This window comes from Oncorhynchus masou, chromosome 8 (genome assembly GCF_036934945.1).
Source record: "Oncorhynchus masou masou isolate Uvic2021 chromosome 8, UVic_Omas_1.1, whole genome shotgun sequence".
Taxonomy (NCBI): Eukaryota; Metazoa; Chordata; class Actinopteri; order Salmoniformes; family Salmonidae; genus Oncorhynchus; species Oncorhynchus masou.
In genome coordinates, this window is record NC_088219.1 from 5,597,855 (window position 1) to 5,612,750 (window position 14,896).

A 14,896-nucleotide genomic window follows, 5' to 3' on the forward strand; every position below is an offset into this window, starting at 1 on the left:
CTAAAGCACACCTTGTTGAGCAAACACAACATAGGTTAACAGGGACTGCAGATCCGGGAGGGGGGGAGGGGGAGACGGCAGTAGATGGAGAGGGGGAGAGTAGGTTTAAGACCATTAACAGGCTGGTGATTGACAGCCTCGTTGTGTGTTTCAGCAGTACAGAGACTGAAAGAGTCTTTCTTTGTGAGCCAGTCCTTTAGTGAAACCCTCCAGACACGCAGACACCGAGACGGACTGTAAGGACTACAGTGAAGCTGCATCCCTATTCGGGGCCCGGGGCCGCTGTTCAAAAGTGTTGTCAATTGGATGCAGTGTATTGAAGGAGGATGTGTTTTTCACCAGGGGTCAAAGAGTCAGGGTTATTTATTGTTCATAGCTGAATATTAACAGATGTTGTCATAGCAACAAGGCAGTTTTTTTCTCTTCTTTTTTTTCTTCCCGAAAACTGCTGTAACTTTGTCCTTGGAGCGTTAACCTACTCCAGTTGGTCTCTGTTATTACTGGGCTGGTCCAGGCTGCTGGTCCAGGCTGCTGGTCCAGGCTGCTGGTCCAGGCTGCTGGTCCAGGCTGCTGGTCCAGGCTGCCCGTCCAGGCTGCCCGTCCAGGCTGCCCGTCCAGGCTGCTGGTCCAGGCTATATTAACCCTGTTACGAATGTGCATTTGAAACAATGGCAGCGTTGGAATACCTTAGTCATGTAAAAAAATATATATATTTTGAGATGTTCGCATGTGAGAGATTTTTGTGTTTTCTGTGATCTTACTGTTGTCCCTCCAGTCGTCTGTCTGGTGAGCATGTTAGCGGGGTGGCTGTTTTGGAATGGGTCTCTACTGTAATCTGATGCCTAATGTTGCACAGTCTGCGGCGTGACGCGGGGAGGGCCGGTCTGTGGCGTGGCGCGGGGAGGGCCGGTCTGCGGCGTGGCGCGGGGAGGGCCGGTCTGCGGCGTGGCGCGGGGAGGGCCGGTCTGCGGCGTGGCGCGGGGAGGGCCGGTCTGTGGCGTGGCGCGGGGAGGGCCGGTCTGTGGCGTGGCGTGACGCGGGGAGGGCCGGTCTGTGGCGTGGCGTGACGCGGGTAGGGCCGGTCTGTGGCGTGGCGTGACGCGGGTAGGGCCGGTCTGCGGCGTGGCGTGGCGCGGGGAGGGCCGGTCTGCGGCGTGGCGTGGCGCGGGGAGGGCCGGTCTGCGGCGTGGCGCGGGGAGGGCCGGTCTGCGGCGTGGCGCGGGGAGGGCCGGTCTGCGGCGTGGCGCGGGAGGGCCGGTCTGCGGCGTGGCGCGGGGAGGGCCGGTGCGTGGCGTGACGCGGGGAGGGCCGGTCTGTGGCGTGGCGTGGCGTGGCGCGGGGAGGGCCGGTCTGTGGCGCGGCGCGGGGAGGGCCGGTCTGTGGCGCGGCGCGACGCGGGTAGGGCCGGTCTGTGGCGCGACGCGGGGAGGGCCGGTCTGTGGCGTGGCGCGGCGCGGGCCGGTCTGTGGCGTGGCGCGACGCGGGGAGGGCCGGTCTGTGGCGCGACGCGGGTAGGGCCGGTCTGTGGCGCGACGCGGGGAGGGCCGGTCTGTGGCGTGGCGCGACGCGGGTAGGGCCGGTCTGTGGCGTGGCGCGACGCGGGGAGGGCCGGTCTGTGGCGTGGCGCGACGCGGGTAGGGCCGGTCTGTGGCGTGGCGCGACGCGGGGAGGGCCGGTCTGTGGCGTGACGCGGGGAGGGCCGGTCTGTGGCGTGACGCGGGGAGGGCCGGTCTGTGGCGTGGCGCGACGCGGGTAGGGCCGGTCTGTGGCGTGGCGCGACGCGGGGAGGGCCGGTCTGTGGCGCGGGGAGGGCCGGTCTGTGGCGCGACGCGGGGAGGGCCGGTCTGTGGCGTGAGATGCAAATACACAGAAGATACCAGCAAGGTGGCAGTTTGGGAAGTTCCTTTGCAGTTCAGTAACTGTGTCCATCAGATTACAGTCTGTGCTGGTTGTGGTGTAACAGACAGGGAGGCGGAGGTAAAGACTCACAGCGACATACCATAATACCAAAACATACAGCGCCAAACCTATTTGGGAGAAATACGTCTGTGTGTGTCTGTGTGTGTCTGTGTGTGTCTGTGTGTGTCTGTGTGTGTCTGTGTGTGTCTGTGTGTGTCTGTGTGTGTCTGTCTGTGTGTGTGTCTGTGTGTGTGTGTGTGTGTGGGGAACATTTTCTGGAATCTTTCATTTCAACTCGTGAAACACGGGACCAAAACTTTACATTTTGCGTTTTATATTTTTGTATAAAACAGGTGAAATGGTTTTGAAACATATTTTATGGTCTGCATTTTGAAAAAGCAGATTTTTAAAAAGCTGTCCCCTGGGACAGATAGTGAGGACTTAAGATATATAATTTTCTCGGTAGATGGATGGAGGATCCTTCTACCAATGGGAGTCGGTCTACAGAACAGTACAGTATATCAAGGTTTCAGTTTTTTGGGATCAAATGTCCTTGTACTGTGGTATGATGCTGTTCACCTTAGTTAACAAAGGCCCCAGAACGAGTAACTTCAGAAGATCAACCACCGTATTTGACAGTAAGTTTGGTGTTGTTTTCTGCTTACGGTAAAACTCCCCACGGCTTACGGTAAAACTCCCCACGGCTTACGGTAAAACTCCCCACGGCTTACGGTAAAACTCCCCACGGCTTACGGTAAAACTCCCCACTGGTCAGGCGTGGCCAAAGCACTTTATTTCATTGATTAGTCAACCAATAGACATTGTAATGATGTTCCTCTGTCATTGGATAACATCGGCCAATACGAATGTTATACCAGTGCTAATAACCATATATATTTTCTGGAGTTAAAACCAATTATATATATATATCATTGGTTTTAACCCCAGAAAATAAATATATATATGTTTTGAAGCCACCGTGCCTCCATCTTGGCTCTCTCCCGACATTGTTTTGAAGCCACCGTGCCTCCATCTTGGCTCTCTCCCACCATTGTTTTGAAGCCACCGTGCCTCCATCTTGGCTCTCTCCCGACATTGTTTTGAAGCCACCGTGCCTCCATCTTGGCTCTCTCCCGACATTGCTTTGAAGCCACCGTGCCTCCATCTTGGCTCTCTCCCACCATTGCTTTGAAGCCACCGTGCCTCCATCTTGGCTCTCTCCCACCATTGTAAAACATATATTTTGGAAGCTTTAGAAATGCATTTACTAATGTCTACATCTGCTTTGTTTTGCTACGTTTTATTCTATTACAGACCAATTACAGCATAGTTTTTTTCACATTCTATTATGTGAGCTAAACATGCAAACGTAATGTAAAAAAAATATATATAAAAACATTTTCCTTTTAAAGTATAATTATTTGAAAGTACTAATGCTACATTCCCCAAAATATGTAAATACATGTAATTTTGTCCTTGAAAATTATTCTGTAGATTTCCATTCCTTCCTATGGAGGGCTGCTTTTCTGAGGAAAGACAATATGGCCGACCGAAAGTGGCTTCAAAGCTTCTCCATGGCCAAAACTTAGCATCAGCAACCAGGGTGTGTGTGTGTGTGTGTGTGTGTGTGTGGGTATATATATCATTGTTTAAAACGTTGATTTCCTAGCTTGAGTTCCAGTCTGTTTGGGTTATCACTCCAACTCCATGAGACAATGGCATCTATAGAGTAAGCAAGAGAACAGATCTGGGACCAGTTTATTGACTTCCTCACATCACTATATTCTGTAGCCCATCAAGAGAACTAACAGATCTGGGACCAGTTTACTGACTTCCTCACATCACTATATTCTGTAGCCCGTCAAGAGAACTAACAGATCTGGGACCAGTTTACTGACTTCCTCACATCACTATATTCTGTAGCCCGTCAAGAGAACTAACAGATCTGGGACCAGTTTACTGACTTCCTCACATCACTATATTCTGTAGCCCGTCAAGAGAACTAACAGATCTGGGACCAGTTTACTGACTTCCTCACATCACTATATTCTGTAGCCCGTCAAGAGAACTAACAGATCTGGGACCAGTTTACTGACTTCCTCACATCACTATATTCTGTAGCCCATCAAGAGAACTAACAGATCTGGGACCAGTTTACTGACTTCCTCACATCACTATATTCTGTAGCCCGTCAAGAGAACTAACAGATCTGGGACCAGTTTACTGACTTCCTCACATCACTATATTCTGTAGCCCGTCAAGAGAACTAACAGATCTGGGACCAGTTTACTGACTTCCTCACATCACTATATTCTGTAGCCCGTCAAGAGAACTAACAGATCTGGGACCAGTTTACTGACTTCCTCACATCACTATATTCTGTAGCCCGTCAAGAGAACTAACAGATCTGGGACCAGTTTACTGACTTCCTCACATCACTATATTCTGTAGCCCATCAAGAGAACTAACAGATCTGGGACCAGTTTACTGACTTCCTCACATCACTATATTCTGTAGCCCATCAAGAGAACTAACAGATCTGGGACCAGTTTACTGACTTCCTCACATCACCATCAAGGCCTATTGTTTTGGTTTCCTTTTTTTTTTTTTTTTTTTTTTGCATCCTGTCGTGATTCAGTTTACACATTGTCTTTTTGTTCTGTCTGTCTCTTTATTTCTCCCTCCTCCATCTGTGTCCAGGTTGCTAAGCTACAGTGGAGCTTAGATGAGAAGGTAGGGAGTTTCACAATCACCAGGGTGAGAAGGACAACACTGTGTGTGTGTGTGTACTATAGATTCAAGCAATGCCACCTAATGTTTTGTCACGTTGTCTGACTTGCTGAATGAAATGGGTCCAGTAGTCATTGCAACAAGCACCATGCGTAACTGAACATGGCTGCTTGGTTGCACGTGATGTGTATTTAATAAAAATAGATATATTTATTTTTTAAGTTGATGACAAAGCATTAGGCAGGTTGACTGAATCTGTGTGTTTCTGACCTCCCTCCTCCACTACGCTAACTCTGGTCGAAGGTCTGTCAAATCAAATCAAAATGAGGACGTGTCTCAGGGCTCTACAGAGCCCCCGTGTTTACTTGCATATCAACCTAAATATTTTTATTTTTGTGACCTGTGATTCTTTTTTTTATTTCATTTTTTTTTTTTACATTTTAGGAGCAACTTTGCAACTGGAGAAATGTTAAATATTTTATTACCTCATAGTTTTCATTGTGCCCCTACATTTCTTTGTGTTTCCCTACATTTTCCAACTTAAGGGGCACACGTGCTCCTTGTAAAAAAACAAACAAGAAAACAAAAAAGACCCACTTTATTACAGAATCCTGTGTTAATGAAAACAAATCGTCATTTAGGCTAAAAGAGGGCGACGCCATAGAGAATGATAGAGCACTCTTCTTTGTATCTGTCCCATTATGGTGTCTGTTAGAGCACAGGCAGGGCCTTTGAGGTCATCTCCATTTTGAAGTAGTCACTTTTTGTTCTTCTACTATTTCTATGAGTTGGTAAACAAACTGAAAATGTGCATACTGCCCCCTGGAGGGTGTTGTCTGAACAGGAATGAAGGTTGGTGATTTACTGCCCCCTGGAGGGTGTTGTCTGAACAGGTATAAAGACAAGGTTGGTGATTTACTGCCCCCTGGAGGGTGTTGTCTGAACAGATATAAAGGTTGGTGATTTACTGCCCCCTGGAGGGTGTTGTCTGAACAGGTATAAAGACAAGGTTGGTGATTTACTGCCCCCTGGAGGGTGTTGTCTGAACAGGTATAAAGACAAGGTTGGTGATTTTACTGCCCCCTGGAGGGTGTTGTCTGAACAGGTATAAAGACAAGGTTGGTGATTTACTGCCCCCTGGAGGGTGTTGTCTGAACAGGTATAAAGACAAGGTTGGTGATTTACTGCCCCCTGGAGGGTGTTGTCTGAACAGGTATAAATGTTGGTGATTTACTGCCCCCTGGAGGGTGTTGTCTGAACAGGTTTAAAGACAAGGTTGGTGATTTACTGCCCCCTGGAGGGTGTTGTCTGAACAGGTATAAAGACAAGGTTGGTGATTTACTGCCCCCTGGAGGGTGTTGTCTGAACAGGTATAAAGACAAGGTTGGTGATTTACTGCCCCCTGGAGGGTGTTGTCTGAACAGGTATAAAGGTTGGTGATTTACTGCCCCCTGGAGGGTGTTGTCTGAACAGGTTTAAAGACAAGGTTGGTGATTTACTGCCCCCTGGAGGGTGTTGTCTGAACAGGTATAAAGGTTGGTGATTTACTGCCCCCTGGAGGGTGTTGTCTGAACAGATATAAAGGTTGGTGATTTACTGCCCCCTGGAGTTATGGGATGTTTCCTCACAAGTATAATTCATTGGCTGATCCCTCCTGGTGTGACCTGGATGGAATCATGTGATCCTTCCTTAACCCAAAGGAAGTCCCACCCAGTTGACTACTTCAAAATGGTGTAAGTCCTCAACGGCGCTGCCCCATGCTCGAACTTCCTTTAGGGAAATAAACACCTGGTGGTTTGGGAGACGTTCTTCTGCCCCAGTGGTTCTAAACTAACTACAACTCATAGACCTTGTTTAACAGGTTTCATTCTGAACAGAATTTTTTTGTTTGTTTTTGAAGTGCTGGGTAGTGCTGTTCCAATGGGTTTACTGCTTTGTGTGTGTGTGTGTGTGTGTGTGTGTGTGTGTGTGTGCTTGTTAATACCAGGGGTTTCCTACCAGTAGCTCGCAGGCAACCTTTTGACAAATCTGAAAGTACCTGGCAATTTCCACATCTTCCACTGCAAACGGTCATAAACTAATCTCCGGTATCAGACACCACAAGCTACTATCTAATCAATGCAACATTGACTTTATCCCAACCCTGGTTAGGTTTGGCTTTTTAAGCCAATAGAGGCTATCTTCCAATTTTAATCTCCAGCAATATTGCCCGTGTCTGTGTGGTGCCCGTGTCGTCTGTGTGGTGCCCGTGTCGTCTGTGTGGTGCCCGTGTCGTCTGTGTGGTGCCCGTGTCGTCTGTGTGGTGCCCGTGTCGTCTGTGTGGTGCCCGTGTCTGTGTGTAACCAGTTAACGTGATAACTGTCTTGTGGGTTTGACAAAACATACTCCCCCCCCCAAAACCCTTCTCAATTAAACATCTAACTGCAAAGTCGTCTTAACCTGGCAGAAGTATATCATGAGTAAGTGTATCATTTGTATCTATTATTTGTTAAACTTTGCCAAGAAATGAGCTGCAGGAACCATCACAAGACCGGCACGTTCCTCACTCGCTAGAGGCGCCACAAGACCGGCACGTTCCTCACTCGCTAGAGGCGCAATTTAAAGGGGAATTACACTCCCATGTATTTTGTTAGTTTCCTTCAAGACGGAGAAGAGAAGGAAAAACAATAGCCTTCTAACGTATTGAAGCATCGACATAGAATCAGAACATCCAATTGTTTTGTTTCTCTATAAACAGTTGTAATTTTGAGGCGAAAAACAAAATCTAAAACCAGGAGAGAAAAAAAATGCAACTGATAAAACATCATTTGTTTATTAACTGTTATTTGACAAGGTAAAAGTTTTCAGCCTTGACCTTTTCCCCCACATTTTGTTACGTTACAGCCTTATTCATAAAATAGATCAAATAAAACATGTTCCTTATCAATATACACACAAATAGCCCATTATGATAAAGCAAAAACCAGGTTTTTAGAAAAACTAAGCTATGAGGTCGAAGGAATTGTCCGTAGAGCTCCAAGACGGGATTGTGTCGGTACAGATCTGGGGAAGGTCTCAGAGAAGAGTACCAAAACAGTTCTGCAGCATTGAAGGTCCCCAAGAAACCATTGGCTTCCATTCTTAAATGGAAGAAGTTTGGAACCACCAAGACTCTTCCAAGATCTGGTCGTCCGACCAAACTGAGCAATCGGGGGGGGAAGGGCCTTGGTCAGGGAGGTGACCAATAACACGATGGTCACTCTGACAGAGCTCCAGAGTTCCTCTGTGGAGATGGGAGAACCTTCCAGAAGGACAACCATCTCTGCAGCACTCCACCAATCAGGCCTTTATGGTAGAGTGGCCAGATGGAAGCCACTCCTCAGTAAAAGGCTCATGACAGCCTGAGTTTGCCAAAAAGAACCTACAGGACTCGGACCATGAGAAACAAGATTCTCTGGTCTAATTTGTATTTATTTATTTATTGAATTTTACCTTTATTTAACTAGGCAAGTCAGTTAAGGACAAATTCTTATTTTCAATGACTGCCTAGGAACAGTGGGTTAACTGCCTGTTCAGGGGCAGAACGACAGATTTGTACCTTATCAGCTTGGGGGTTTGATCTTGCAACCTTCCGGTTACCAGTCCAACGCTCTAACCACTAGGCTACCCTGTCGCCCCAACCAAGATTGAACTCTTTGCCCTGAATGCCAAGCGTCACGTCTGGAGGAAACCTGGCACCATCCCTATGGTGAACCATGGTGGTGGCAGCATCATGCTGTGGGGATGTTTTTCAGTGCCAGGGACTGGGAGAGTAGTCAGGATTGAGGGAAAGATGAACAGAGCAAAGTACGGAGAGATCCTTGAGGAAAACTTGATCCAGATCACTCAGGACCTCAGACTGGGGTGGTGGTTCACCTTCCAACAGGACAACAACCCTAAACACACAGCCAAGACAACACAGGAGTGGCTTCGGGACAAGTCTCTGAATGTCTTTGTGGCCCAGCCAGAGCCCGGACTTGAACCAGATCAAACATCTCTGGAGAGACCTGAAAATAGCTGTGCAGCGACACTCCCCATCCAACCTGACAGAGCTTGAGAGGATCTGCAGAGAAGAATGGAAGAAACTCCCCAAATACACATCTTCCAAGCTTGTAGCGTCATACCCAAGAAGACTTGAGGCTGTAATCACTGCCAAAGGTGCATCAACAAAGTACTGACTAAATGGTCTGAATATTTATGTAAATGTGATTTCAGTTATATATATTAACACATTTGCAAAAATGTCTAAACCATTTTTGCTTTTTCATTATGGAGTATTGTGATGTCATTATGGGGTATTGTGATGTCATTATGGGGCATTGTGTGTAGATTGATGTGGAAAACAATATATTGAATCCATTCTCGAATAAGGCTGTGGGAAAAAGTCCAGGGCTTTGAGTAGTTTACACGAAAATGACAGAAAACACACTGCTCTACTTTCTCTTGTACACTAAGGACCAGATAAAGAGTTGGAAGAGGAGAGAAGAAGAGAAGAATTTTCCTATTTGAAAAACCTAGAAAAAAAATAAGTAACTAGAGAAGGTTGGAGACCCCTGGTATTGAGGAAGTATGCAGCTCAGATGTGTGTTACTAACTCTTGAAGACCGTAACGTTCGTGTGTTACGTATTCCCTGGGCCCTGTTTTTATTCAACAACACTTACTACATATCTACTGTAGCCTACATGAAACCATCAGCATGTTTTGGCTACATTTGTTTGTAGAGAGGAAATGGTTCCTTCCTTTCTAGAGCGGCAGTCCCTGGGTGGGTCCCATCTCTCTCTGTCATCTGTCCTCTCTCTCTGTTCTCTGTCCTCTCTCTCTGTCCTCTGTCCTCTCTCTCTGTCCTCTCCCCTCTGTCCTCTCCCCTCGGTCCTCTCCTCTCCCCTCTGTCCTCTCCCTCTGTCCTCTCCCTCTGTCCTCTCCCCTCTGTCCTCTCCCCTCTGTCCTCTCCCCTCTGTCCTCTCCTCTCTGTCCTCTCTCTCTGTCCTGTCCTCTCTCTCTCTGTCCTGTCCTCTCCTCTCTCTCTGTCCTGTCCTCTCCTCTCTAGACGCCCCCCCCCCCTAGTGGGTTGTCCTCCCCTCAGCTTCCTCCACTGAGCCACACAGTAATGAAAGGTTGTCATTGACAGTATTTACTGCTGGGTTCTTTAAGTCTTGGGTTCCTTAATATTTTACTAACTGACATTGTGAAGGTCTTTCTGAACACCTCACGTATTTAGTTTTAGTGTGTCAGTAATTGTCACAATGTGGTGTGGGTGTAATGAAGCTAAACTGTCCTCTCTACAGACCATTAACCAGCTTCAATAGACTACTGCTTCTTTAACAACATGTTAACCTTTCTTCTCCTGAAGAGAAGGAGAATTGCTTGTTGCCGTTCTCCTTATTACTCTCTCTGTCTCCCCGTCTCTCCCCGTCTCTCTCTCCCCGTCTCTCTCTCTCTCTCCGTCTCCCCCCTCTCTCTCTCTCTCTCTCTGTCTCCCCCCTCTCTCTCTCTCTCTCTCTCTGTCTCCCCCCCTCTCTCTCTCTCTCTCTCTCCCCCTCTCTCTCTCTCTCTCTCCCCCTCTGTCTCCCCCTCTGTCTCCCCCCCCCTCTGTCTCCCCCCCTCTGTCTCCCCCTCTGTCTCCCCGTCTCTGTCTCCCCGTCTCTGTCTCTCTGTCTCCCCCTGTCTCTCTCTCTCTGTCTCCCCCTGTCTCTCTCTCTGTCTCTCTCTGTCTCCCCTCTCTGTCTCTGTCTCCCCGTCTCTCTCTCTCTGTCTCCCCGTGTCTCTCTCTCTCTCTCTCTCTCTCTCTGTCTCCCCCTGTCTCTCTCTGTCTCTGTCTCCCCCCTCTGTCTCTGTCTCCCCCCTCTGTCTCTGTCTCCCCCCCTCTGTCTCTGTCTCCCCGTCTCTGTCTCTGTCTCCCCGTCTCTGTCTCTGTCTCCCCGTCTCTGTCTCCCCGTCTCTGTCTCCCGTCTCTGTCCCTGTCTCCCCCCTCTGTCCCTGTCTCCTGTCTCCTGTCTCTGTCTCCCCCCCTCTGTCTCTATCTCCCCGTCTCTCTCTCTGTCTCCCCGTCTCTCTCTCTCTCTCCCCGTCTCTCTCTCTCTCTCTCTCTCTCTCTCTCTCTCTCTCTCTCTCTCTCTCTCTCTCTCTCTCTCTCTGTCTCCCCCTGTCTCTCTCTGTCTCTGTCTCCCCCTGTCTCTGTCTCCCCCCTCTGTCTCTGTCTCCCCCTCTGTCTCTGTCTCCCCCTCTGTCTCTGTCTCCCCCCTCTGTCCCTGTCTCCCCCTCTGTCCCTGTCTCCCCCTCTGTCCCTGTCTCCCCCTCTGTCTCTGTCTCTCCGTCTCTCTCTCTCTGTCTCTCCGTCTCTCTCTCTCTCTCCCCCTGTCTCTCTCTCTCCCCCTGTCTCTCTCTCTCTCTCCCCCCCCTCTCTCTCTCTCTCTCTCTCTCTCCCCCTGTCTCTCTCTCTCTCTCTCTCTCCCCCTGTCTCTCTCTCTGTCTCCCCCTCTGTCTCTGTCTCCCCCCCTCTCTCTGTCTCCCCCCCCCTCTCTCTGTCTCTAGGACCTACAGCAGGTGATGGTGTCTGGACCCAATCTGAATGAGACCAGTATCGTATCCGGAGGTTATGGGGGTACAGCTGAGGGAATCATTCCTACCAGCTCCATTAAAGGTACATAAGACAATCTCTTCCTCATTATCCCTCGCTCTCCCTCTCTATCACTTCATCTCACTCTTCCTCATTTTGATCTTTTTCCTCTCTTCTCTCTTTTCTCATGACAGGTTTTTAAAATTTATTTTTATTTAGATGTTTAAGTCCAAGGTGGTCTGCAGTTGTCTAAACATCTACATAAAATCTCTCTTGAAGACAATCTCCTCTCTCCCTCTCTGAATGGAGAGGAAGATCAGGAGAGGGGGCAGATGGATGGAGAGGAAGACTGAGAGGAAGTGAATAAGGGTCTAGAACAGTATGAGGGGCTAGGGACTGAACAGGGGATAGGACAGTACAAAGGAGGGGCTAGGGACTGAACAGGGGAGGGGCTAGGGACTGAACAGGGGAGGGGCTAGGGTCTGGACAGGGGAGGGGCTAGGGTCTGGACAGGGGAGGGGCTAGGGTCTGGACAGGGGAGGGGCTAGGGTCTGGACAGGGGAGGGGCTAGGGTCTGAACAGGGGAGGGGCTAGGGTCTGAACAGGGGAGGGGCTAGGGTCTGAACAGGGGAGGGGCTAGGGACTAAACAGTAAGAAACTGAACTGAATTCAAACACCTGCCTCACTAGTATGGTGCAGTCCTCTTTTAAGAATCAACCTTGCTGTCTCTCTCTCTGTCTCTCTCCCTCTCTGTCTCTCTCTGTCTCTCTCCCTCTCTCTCCCTCTCTCTCCCTCTCTCTGTCTCTCTCTGTCTCTCTCCCTCTCTCTCCCTCTCTCTCCCTCTCTCTGTCTCTCTCCCTCTCTCTCTCCCTCTCTCTGTCTCTCCCTCTCTCTGTCTCTCTCCCTCTCTCCCTCTCTCTGTCTCTCCCTCTCTCTGTCTCTCTCAGGCCCTGCTGTGCGCTACAACGCTCAGTTTAACAGACGCATCCCAGTCACAGGACAAGGTGGCTCTTCTATCGCTCTCATTCCTCTCTTTCACAGACTGAATTGGTTTCTCCTCTTTCGGGTTCCTTTCTGCTCCCTTGTTGTTGTGCTGTGAGGAATCACGGTCTCCTCTCATCCCGTTTTAAACTCTCTCTCTTTTTCAGGGGACACTACATTTCCCTTGTTGACATGTTTCATCCTCTCTTGGTCACTCTGTTTGTCTGATGCATCAGGAGCTGCTGTTTGCACATCTCTCTTCTTGGTTTTTACCCTCTTAACTTATCTCTGTGTAGACTGTTGTTTTCCTGAGAATATATCTGGGTTATTTTGGTTCAGACTCTTCACTCTGTGGTCTTTCATTAGTTGTCAATGTCTGTCTTATTTCTGTCCTTCACCTGATTTCATGTTTTATCATTTGTCTCACAGTAAATACATACTGGGGTGAATCCCAAATGTCACTCTATTCCCTACATGAAGCCCTAGTGGCCCTCTGGTCTAAAGTAGTGTACTATATAGGGAATAGGGTGCCAGAGGGCTCTGGTCTAAAGTAGTGCACTATACATGGAATAGGGTGCCATAGGGCTCTGATCCTCCTCTCCATCCCTCCCTGTCCCGCCTCCTCTTCCTCCTTGCCCTCCTCTCCATCCCTCCCTGTCCCGCCTCCTCCTTCCCCTCCTCTCCATCCCTCCCTGTCCCTCCTCCCTCCCTCCCTGTCCCGCCTCCTCCCTCCCTGTCCCGCCTCCCCCTCCCTGTCCCTCGTCCCTCCCTGTCCCGCCTCCTCCTCCCTGTGCCTCCTCCCTCCCTGTCCCTCCCTGTCTCGCCTCCTCCTCCCTGTCCCTCCTCCTCTTCCTCCCAGGTTCCAGTATGCAGGACAGTAGAAGCAGCAGTTCCACGACTGCAGAGGAGGCCTCCAGAGGAGTGGCTGTAGAGAAACTGGACTTCATGAAGCAATGGGGCCTCAACACCTACAAGGTACTGTAATCTACCTCGACGCCTACACGGTACTGTAATCTAGCTCGATGCCTACACGGTACTGTAATCTAGCTCGACGCCTACACGGTACTGTAATCTAGCTCGACGCCTACACGGTACTGTAATCTACCTCGACACCTACACGGTACTGTAATCTACCTCGACGCTTACACGGTACTGTGATCTACCTCGACGCTTACACGGTACTGTGATCTACCTCGACCCCTACACGGTACTGTGATCTACCTCGACGCCTACACGGTACTGTGATCTACCTCGACGCCTACACGGTACTGTGATCTACCTCGACGCCTACACGGTACTGTGATCTACCTCGACGCCTACACGGTACTGTGATCTACCTCGACGCCTACACGGTACTGTGATCTACCTCGACGCCTACACGGTACTGTAATCTACCTCGACGCCTACACGGTACTGTAATCTACCTCGACACCTACAGGGTACTGTAATCTACCTCGACACCTACAGGGTACTGTAATCTACCTCGACTCCTACACGGTACTGTAATCTACCTCGACACCTACAGGGTACTGTAATCTACCTCGACGCCTACACGGTACTGTAATCTACCTCGACACCTACAGGGTACTGTAATCTACCTCGACACCTACAGGGTACTGTAATCTACCTCGACTCCTACACGGTACTGTAATCTACCTCGACACCTACTCGGTAATGTAATCTACCTCTAGGCCTACACGGTACTGTAATCTACCTCGACACCTACACGGTACTGTAATCTACCTCGACCCCTACACGGTACTGTAATCTACCTCTAGGCCTACACGGTACTGTAATCTACCTCGACGCCTACACGGTACTGTAATCTACCTCGACGCCTACACGGTACTGTAATCTACCTCGACGCCTACAGGGTACTGTAATCTACCTCGACGCCTACACGGTACTGTAATCTACCTCGACCCCTACACGGTACTGTAATCTACCTCGACCCCTACACGGTACTGTAATCTACCTCGACCCCTACACGGTACTGTAATCTACCTCGACCCCTACACGGTACTGTAATCTACCTCGACCCCTACACGGTACTGTAATCTACCTCGACGCCTACACGGTACTGTAATATACCTCGACGCCTACACGGTACTGTAATCTGCATGCGTGTCAATATTTGGGTCTACCTGTAACAGAACACTTAGACACCCTAATTAAAGGCCCATACACAAGGGACTCAACACCTACAAGGTATCACAATGTACCTGTCTTTGTTAGTCTACATGTTGACATACCTGAACACACCTGAGAAGACACATACACCTACAATATATCTGACTGAATATGTTTGGCTACCTGTGTTCACTTACCTGTGTCAGAATACCTGTGTTCACTTACCTGTGTCAGAATACCTGTGTCTGTATTTAGAATACCTAGAGCCACACATACCTCTAGTACGACACCTGTCTGTGTTCAGTTCTCTGTGTTTCATTTTAATTGTTTAGCAGACACTCTTATCCAAAACCAGTTAACGAGGTCGTGTTAACGAGGTCGTGTTAACGAGGTCGTGTTAACGAGGTCGTGTTAACGAGGTCGTGTTAACGAGGTCGTGTTAACTAGTCCGTGTTTTAATAATTTCCATCAAACTCATCTCAAAGACACCTCCTCCCTCCTCTCATCCTCTCTCTCTCTCTCCTCCTCCCTCGCTCCTCCTTCGCTCCTCCTTCTCTCCTTCCTTGCTTCCCTCCCTCGTT

General features: G+C 49.3%; 1 protein-coding gene across 4 annotated transcripts in view; it reads left to right on the top strand.

The window, feature by feature from the left end:
- LOC135544014 (arfaptin-2-like) overlaps positions 1-14,896 on the top strand; it is a 52,744-nt gene that overhangs the window by 20,299 nt on the left and 17,549 nt on the right. For 2 of the 4 annotated variants that reach the window (XM_064971350.1, XM_064971351.1), the window contains exons 3-6: positions 4,600-4,632; positions 11,180-11,288; positions 12,152-12,208; positions 13,045-13,160. In XM_064971350.1, coding sequence (XP_064827422.1) covers positions 4,600-4,632; positions 11,180-11,288; positions 12,152-12,208; positions 13,045-13,160 — 315 coding nt within the window. The remainder of the gene's footprint in view (positions 1-4,599; positions 4,633-11,179; positions 11,289-12,151; positions 12,209-13,044; positions 13,161-14,896) is intronic. The other 2 variants (XM_064971353.1, XM_064971352.1) reach the window with 2 other exon arrangements.